Source organism: Vicia villosa, unplaced genomic scaffold, assembly GCF_029867415.1.
Source record: "Vicia villosa cultivar HV-30 ecotype Madison, WI unplaced genomic scaffold, Vvil1.0 ctg.000622F_1_1, whole genome shotgun sequence".
In the NCBI taxonomy this organism is placed as follows: Eukaryota; Viridiplantae; Streptophyta; class Magnoliopsida; order Fabales; family Fabaceae; genus Vicia; species Vicia villosa.
In genome coordinates, this window is record NW_026705280.1 from 532,318 (window position 1) to 540,616 (window position 8,299).

Consider the following 8,299-nt stretch of genomic DNA (forward strand, 5'->3'; position numbering starts at 1 on the left):
TGAACCAAGTTGACATCATAATTCTTTGTGAATCACATACATTAATGGCACTGTATTTTTCACTCACCGTGACCAGTCTCAAGTTTTTATTATATTTTAAAATTTATGTAAGCAAAGGATTATGATATTAATCAGAGAAAAGGAAGGTGAATAAAGCATAATAAATCTGATATACGCAAATGGGTTGGCTAAGTTTCAAGGAATGTAGTTGGTGCAAACTTGAGTACTTCAAAGACTATAGTAGTTCCTTTTATGCAAACTTGAGAACATCCAAGGCTAGTAATTCCTTTTTATCAGTGGTGAGATTGTATAAAGAATTGATTGTGCAAGAGACAAATTTAAAACTCTGAACAAATTTCTTCAAGCTATGTGCGTGTAGTGTCAATTACTACTTCTTTGACAGTACAGAGGAATTGAGTGATAGTATAATTACCATCGTTTACAACACGGTTCAGCATTCTACATAGTAGCGCAAAAACTATATAATCATTTACCAAGTATGACAGCAACTATCACTCCAAAAACCTACACTATCTGATAAAACAAAATGAAAAAGGGTACATGATCATGACCAATCCTTCTATTTTATTTTAGCATTTTCATATACCAATCATTTCATACCCACAGCCGTGATTTGAATTTACAAATTGCAACCAAAAAAACCTTTCTTGTCTCAAACATCACACAGTTCCTACAATTTCAACTCATATGCTTGTTGGAGTTAACCCTGTTAACACAAGGAAACAAAAAAATATCAACCTATAGATTCAGAAGAACTAATACAAGCTTGTATAATGTGCATCTCAAAATTGGAAAGAACATTACATAAAAACCTCTATCGAGTATCGACACTCTCTCGCTCTGCTACACTTAGGTGTTTGTAACATCAAATCACATGGTTGAGTATGGCTATGAACTCCAATGCAGGTGGAAAGAAGTTCAGAGGGTCACGATGACTTGAAAGATAGGTCATTCAATCATGCACTATTATCATATGGGTGGCTTCTGCTTTTCATGCAGCAGCGAATCTTTAAACTCCGGCAATTACATTCGAACAGTATTCACAATACACATCTATCATATTCTTCTAAAACAAAGTATTGACTAGAGAACAAAGTCAGCATAACATTTAGTTCTTTGAGAATTTGTGTTCCAAGTGCCTCAACAAAGAGCTCACAGTTAGTTACATGAACACGTGACAGGCTCTTCTAAGAATGGCTGCTTCTTCACAATTACCTCAAATGCTTTATTTGAAATGTCATGACATCCTTCAAGCCGAATGCATCTCAGTTGACTTGCACTGAAAATTTGGAAGAAAAAAAAAATCATGCAAAGATATGCTTGTGTTTAATATTTGAAACAAAAACAGGGTTACTAGTTACAAGTTACAACAAATAAAAAATATAAATACTACTACTACCTGTTAGCTATGTGAAGAAGCAGATCATCAGTCCCAATTTTTTTTTATATATAGTCTTTGAGATGACCACGGCTTCTGTCGACAGCATAGCAACAAATCTTCTCTAATCGACTATAATATTCAAAGTCAGAGTATGAAGGAGAGACATTGCTTATCATGTCAATGGCGTGCCACATGAGAGGGTCCTTGCAAATTTTCCACCAGAGAGGGCACATTACAGATGCCCTTGTTGTCACTAATTCAAGTGTACCAAGTCTCTAAAGTGTACCAAGGCTAGTACTCTATAGCCATGATGTGGATTTACAAATTGCCAACCAAAAACCTTTCTTGTCTCAAAATTCTTGACTAATACTCTACTTTAGAACCAACCCGATTTTCCACCGATTCTCACACACTGCTTTGAATATGCAAACAGCACATGTATGATAAGTGCATATCTCGTAATCAAAGCAATTTGTGGGCACTGACCACTCAATAGACCTATCTACCCAAAAATGAAAACAAGACTGCAGGATGAGTGAACTTTAAAGGTTGAACTAAATCAGTGAATGGTTCAGAATTTTTCTGTGAGCTTAAATTATAATCACTGCAACTTCACAGCAACCATATACACTACTTTTGATCTCGGTAACAACTAACAAGAGAAAACCATAACTTACAGATAATTTTCTTCACTATATTACAAATTCTATTTGCATGGACTGTTAGAATCTTACACCCTCTCAAGAAGGATCATCTTTTTCCCTCAAAATCGATGCCTTTTGGTACCTCAATTTATCGATTTCCTTTACTAGATAATCTAAAGTCGTGTCAGTAACATGGTTCGGGGTGCATCCAGCATCGAGCATCATTTGTAAGAACTTGTAAGCATCTTTGACTCGGCCAGCCTTGCTGTGAATTTCAATCAAAGTATTATAAGTGACAACATCAGGATTTATTCCGCTGTTCTTCATTTGCTCAAAGAACTTGTTCACCTCATCGATTCGCCCTGCCTTCCCCAAAGCATTAATTAGAGTGTTATACATAACTATGTCAAGATAACCACCCTGTTTCAGCAGTCGATCGAGAATAGAACTTGCTAGATCTGCCCTTCCCATTTTTCCTAAACCTTGAATTATCATATTGTACGTAGCGATATCAGTTGGACAGAGCTTTTCTCCCATTTCCAACAGAACGGCCCAAGCCTCGTTAAAGTAGCCTTTTTTGACAAACGAGCTCATGATAGAATTATAAGTATAACTGACAGGATCCACACCCGCGTCGGTGAAAATCTCAAACAATTTACAAGCCAAGCTCAACTTTCCCTTGGCCAAAAATATAGACAGGAAAGTGTTCACCATATCAACATCGAAAGAATCAGGCCCTTTTTGTTGAACTCTCTGTCCACGGTCAGGTGTAAACAGTCGCGGAGCATTGTCAGTTGACTTCACAATACGCTTGGCCAATTTATCCATGTATGGAGATGATGACCACTCGTCGATTTGTTCAGAGGAAGTTTCGACCTCATCATCATCATCATTCCCTGGATGAGTTAAGAAACTCATGATCTCCCTAAACCCTCCTTTCGAAGGGAACATTGGCGAGTAATCCTTTTCCTTGGAATGCAAGTTATTGATAGAAGCTTCCATTCCAGCCTTCCACCTAAGAACACCAGGTAACAGATCCCCTTCCCTAACATGTTTGATGAGCCTATCCGTCCAATCCCAACGACCATACTTATGAATACCGACCAATAGAGATGTTATCGTAACAAGGTCAACAGAAAAGCCTCTAGCTTCCATTTCCTCCACCAACTCCAAAGCCTCTTCCAAATGACCCTCTTTACAAAGCTGCAGCACAACAATGCTGTAACTAATCCCATCCACAAACTGACCTTTCTTTTTCAGGTCACAAAAAAGCGTATAACCAGCTTCCGATCTCCCATTCTTCATAAGCCCATGAATCAGAATATTATAACTCCAACAAGAAGCTTTCACCCCTTCTCGAGTCATCCTCTCAAACATCTCGCACGCTTCATTAACCTTCCCAACCTTAAAAAACCCATCCAAAACACAATTATACACAATCACACCCGGACGAAACCCATTATCCTTCATCTCATTAAAAATCCTCACACCCTCATCCATTCTACAACTCCTACAACAACCCCGAACCAGAGTCCTGTAAGTAAACTCATCCGGCTCATAACCACACCCTTTAAGCTCCTCCCACACAACAATCGCATCATCAATCCTCCCAATCTTACAAAGAATCGACAAAACCGTATTATAAGTACACATATCCGGCCCAAACAAATTCTTATCCTCCTTCATCTCATTAAAAAGCTTCATCGAAGTAACCAAATCCCCCCAAGAACCAAAAGCATGAATACAAATATTATACCCCCACGAATCAAAATCAAAACTTTCCCTTTCCCTCAAACTATCAAACACATTTCGAAACTCTTTCTTCATCCGGGCTTTCCTAAGAGCCGAAAGCAAATAATTCGAAGAACCAACGATAACCGAATTCAAATCCGAAGAGTTCTCAAGTGATAAAAGACTATTGAAAACAGATAAAGCAAGCTGAATTTGATTGTTTTTTAAGGAAGCAATAAGCAGAGAGTTATAAATAAAAGGTGTAGTACCTAAAGGATGAAGCTTTTGCATTTGAATATAATCCAAAATATCAATAACAAAGTGGAAATTTTTACTGTTATTATGAGAGAATTTGATGAGGAAACTGAGGAGATTGTTGAATGAGTTCGAATCAAAGGCGATACCGGTTTGTTTCATGGAGTGGAGGAGCTGAGGGAGGTGTTGGTGGAGGATGGGAAGAGGGGTGGTGGGTTTGCAGAGGCTGTGGAGGATGAGGGAGAAGGTGGATGAGGAATGAGGGGTGGTGTGGGAATTGAAGAGATTGAGTTTGTGGGAAATGTGGAGAGATGGGTTAGAGAGGATTTTGAGGAGTAGGGTTTGGGTGAGGAGGGGTTTGTTGTTGGTTGTGGTGGTGAGTTGGGTTAGGGTTTGTGGGGTTTTGGAGAGGGTTTTGGTTATGGATGCTACTGTGAGGAGTTCTGAGACTTGGGTTAGGGTTGAAAGTGGAGATTTTGATGATGATTTCATTGTTCTTGTTCGGAGTGAAACCGTGATCAATTTTTCTCTCGCGTTCTTGTGTAAATCATCAATGGCGAACTCTGGTGTACGGTGTTCTCGTCTTTTTTAAGGTTTTCTGTCGGAACAACTAACCTTGATTTAAGGTTGTCTTGTCAAATTTTCTTTTTTAAGATTGAGTCTAGAGAGTGTGTTCATACAGAGCATTGCTTGCTTTAAACGGGATCCCTGTAGAATGTGGGATTGATCCTCTTACATTAGTCTAGTCGGTCGTAATGTAGGATACAAGATTTAAAAAATATATATTGAAGCTCAATGGTGACTAATCATATACATAAAATTTATTACTAATACATAACAATGTTTCAATTTTTTCAGTATTAGTCACTAAAACATGTTATACATCATGCCATATTCAATATAACTGAATAAAAACTTCATTACATATAAGAAATTATTATGCATATATATAATAGATATCTCCTATTTATCTAAGGAGAAACATTCTTTGAAGAAGGAGGACGTGGAGGGAACAATGGAGGAAAAGGAAATGACAAACTTGGTGGTGGTGATGATGAAGTTGGTGGAAAAGGAAACAATGGTGATGGTGATCCTACTGGAGGAGGTTGAAATGGATTAGGAATTAATGGTGTTTGAGTTGGTGGTTGAAGTGGATTAGGGACTAATGGAGGTGGTTGAAACGGATTAGCGACTAATGGTGGCAATAAAAATGGATTAGGAGGAAAGTTAAATGAATCAATGTTGGTTACTTTTTCATCCGACGATTCAACTTCCTTTGTTTCATCCTCGTTACTCGGTACTAATGGTGACAACACCGGTGGCAATATTGGTGTAAGGATTTCGGGTGCTAAAGGAATAGGCGGAAGTAAAGGAAGAACGCCGCTACTAGGTGTGTCTGGATCTCGAAGTGGAGGTGGAAAAGATGGATCGATATTTGGAGGAAGCGGAGATCTTTTCGAGGAATCGAGAACAAAACTACTTGGTTTTTGGTTACATAGGTTTGGTTGTTTGAGTGGCTTGAATGAGAAGAAACCGGCTGAGAATATGTGGAGGCCTTGTGTTTTTGATTTTAGGTGAAGTGATGAAGATGTGGATGTTGAGGCTATGGAGCAATATGGTTCATTGCTGCTTACTAGTTTTACTATGCATTGTTTGATTCTCTTCACATGTTTGCTCACTGAGAATGGAAGCTGGATTGTGAATTCACCATGATTGTTTGTCTTCACTTGTTTCTTGAAGCTTGGTTTTGAAATGGTGTCTCCGTTTTTGCATTCTACTTCAACTGATGCACCTGCACACAACAATATTTACGTGACAACATAACAAATGAGAGTGTCGGTCCATAAATATTAACACAGACATCAGACACAATACTAATATTAATAAGTTAATATCATAAATATGTTGAGTGTAATCACCTATGTAGCACCAACACCTCTAAACAAAGATGTGGCTAGTGTCTGACATGTGTCAATGTCTGATACTGATACGTGGTTAAATTCAATCTATTTATTTTATTAAATTATTATCGATGTTAACATGTCAATGTCAATGTCGTGTCTTGTGTCTATGTCAATGTTTCATAGGTAATCATGTGTGTTGTTTTTATTGAACTCGGACACGTAAAGACTTGTCTTCAATTTGTTCAAAAAACGGCTATATTAGTGAGTGATTTAGACATCACTGAACAAAGACGTGTCTGGTGTCTGAAAAGTGTCAGTGTCTGACACTGTCAGTCATGCGATTAGACTCAATTTATTTATTTTATCAAATTATTATCAGTGTCGACGTGTCAGTGTCGTGTCAAGTGTCTGTGTCAGTGTTTCATAGGTAATTTCCTATGTCATGTTATATTGATGTTGGACAGTAACACATATGCTTCAAATACTACTAGTCTACTATATAGCGACTGATTTAGACACTAAAAATGTTGGATCAATTGCTAACATTATCGATTTTTCACATATTGCTTTATAAATCAATCACAAACTCATGTAGCGACCGAGTTTTACGGATACCATAACATTTCCATCAATAAAAAAAATGCAATTAAGAAGTTAAGAAATGGACCTGAAATGAAACGACTTCCCATAGAGAAATCCTGTTGAAAACATGTGTCACAAAAAACAGTACCAACCACAACAGCAGAAGTAGGTTTCTTATGATGATGAGCTGCAGCCTCAGAAAAAGCACCAAATGTTACAATCACAAACATTATCACAAGAAAACAAGACATTCTAAACATTGTTCTCTGACAAACTCTCTTGTCTATGTTTTAATAATATCTTGTACTATATTCAAGTATATATATGTTCTTATGATCCTTTGTTAAGGCCATTTATGACAATCATGCAAAAGCAACTCAACTGTAAACTAGAATGCAGTAATTGTAGGTTTGTTTTCCCATCACTAAAGAAGGTCCTAGTTAGATTGTAGTTAATGTAATGGATATAATGTCTTGTTTGGTTCTTTGTTGGAATGTGAAAATGGTAAAAGGTGTGTATGGTTGGTTGGGACATTGTGGTGATTCACGAGACAGAAAAGTAGTCACATAATCTGTGAACAATGAACATATGCAATACATGACATATGAGTAATGCATAGGAAGTTTGTATTATATGGATTCACATTAAGAGCTACTAGCTAGCTAGCTAGCACAGAAAGAATGAGATAGTATCTAATATTTTTACACTTTTTTCACTCTTTCTAAGGGAGCATTTTTCTAACATTTATGGCATTGTATATTTTAAAAAATAAACTAACTCCGCAATGTTAACTCATCTGAGAAAAGTCGATATTGACTCTTACAATTGTGTGTGAATTTTTAGTGGTTATTACCACTTCATCTATATATCAAGTAAAAAAAAAATACTAATAAAAATGAAATTAATTATATATATGAGGATTGCATAGGTTAAGGTTTATTCAAAATATTTTTATTACTTTTTTAAAGTTAACTTATGAGGCATGCATAAGTTAAATTTTATTCAAACTATTTATATAAAAACTTTAATAAAAATAAGTAAAAGTTAAATTTAAAGTAGCACTAAATATAAATAGCATGAGTAAAATGTAAGGCAGGAAGATAAAAATAAATTTGGGAACATATATAAACTAATTTTATTGATTTTGCATGCTAAATGAAATGTATAAGTTTGATATTTATAGACAAAACTAAGTTTAATGTCAAGTCATTCTCATCTACTGAATCTAGTTTTGTTTGACTAATTTTGATAATGTGTAGTTGTGTGTTTACTATCCATCTCGCAACATTTTACGTTTTTTTTATCCACAAGCTTATGATATGCCGACTCAGATCATGTTTATATTTTGAGTGATGTTCATAGGCCGAAAGATGATTTTTTTTTTTTTTATGTCTAACCTAGAAGTCTCTTACACTTTGCATCTCTTTGGAAAGTAATTACTTATATGAAAAATACCTTTTCCAATTCAGGTGCTTTTGATTCAAGTTGTACCTTAGTTTATTGGAATCATATGATGCCCGATTTCATGTAATTCAATTATGAAGTATTTGAATAAAATCATGATACAAATAATTCAAAAGACTAACCTTCTTTGATAGTTTAATTCGAATAATATCAAAATCTGAATTGAATCACACAAAATTTTTGGAAAGAAGCCTTGCCTCAGATCTGTATGATTCGAATTATGCTTTAACGAATCACACGATTCAAATTATATTATATGAGATTTATGCATGGTTAGAAAATTCAGCAAAACAGGAGAAACAACGATTTCATCTTTA

The 8,299-nt window shown here is 35.9% G+C and overlaps 2 protein-coding genes across 3 annotated transcripts; both read right to left on the reverse strand.

Moving 5' to 3' along the window:
• Positions 1-70: 70 nt before the first annotated feature.
• On the reverse strand, positions 71-4,699 carry LOC131629916 (pentatricopeptide repeat-containing protein At4g01570-like). 2 transcript variants are annotated; one of them, XM_058900718.1, is made up of 3 exons: positions 1,421-4,699; positions 1,237-1,300; positions 71-727 (listed from the first exon to the last, which is right to left on the reverse strand). In XM_058900718.1, the coding sequence occupies exon 1, from the start codon at positions 4,522-4,524 to the stop codon at positions 2,143-2,145; it is 2,382 nt and encodes a 793-aa protein (XP_058756701.1). In that variant the 5' UTR covers positions 4,525-4,699; the 3' UTR covers positions 71-727; positions 1,237-1,300; positions 1,421-2,142. The 2 variants fall into 2 exon arrangements, with proteins under 2 accessions (XP_058756701.1, XP_058756700.1); XM_058900717.1 differs by lacking the exon at positions 71-727 and having other exon boundaries at positions 970-1,300.
• A 126-nt stretch (positions 4,700-4,825) lies between these two features.
• LOC131629919 (gibberellin-regulated protein 14-like) lies at positions 4,826-6,797 on the reverse strand. Its single transcript, XM_058900720.1, has 2 exons — positions 6,604-6,797; positions 4,826-5,824 (listed from the first exon to the last, which is right to left on the reverse strand). The coding sequence occupies exons 1-2, from the start codon at positions 6,776-6,778 to the stop codon at positions 5,004-5,006; spliced, it is 996 nt and encodes a 331-aa protein (XP_058756703.1). The 5' UTR covers positions 6,779-6,797; the 3' UTR covers positions 4,826-5,003.
• Between the last annotated feature and the right edge of the window lie 1,502 nt (positions 6,798-8,299).

Bases quoted from the DNA above. Each gene is read 5' to 3' on its own strand.
- LOC131629916 (XM_058900718.1), bottom strand. From the start codon at position 4,524: ATGAAATCATCATCAAAATCTCCACTTTCAACCCTAACCCAAGTCTCA.
- LOC131629919 (XM_058900720.1), bottom strand. From the start codon at position 6,778: ATGTTTAGAATGTCTTGTTTTCTTGTGATAATGTTTGTGATTGTAACA. The intron at 5,825-6,603 runs GTCCATTTCTTA...TGTTGTGTGCAG, and splicing joins GGGAAGTCGTTTCATTTCAG to GTGCATCAGTTGAAGTAGAA.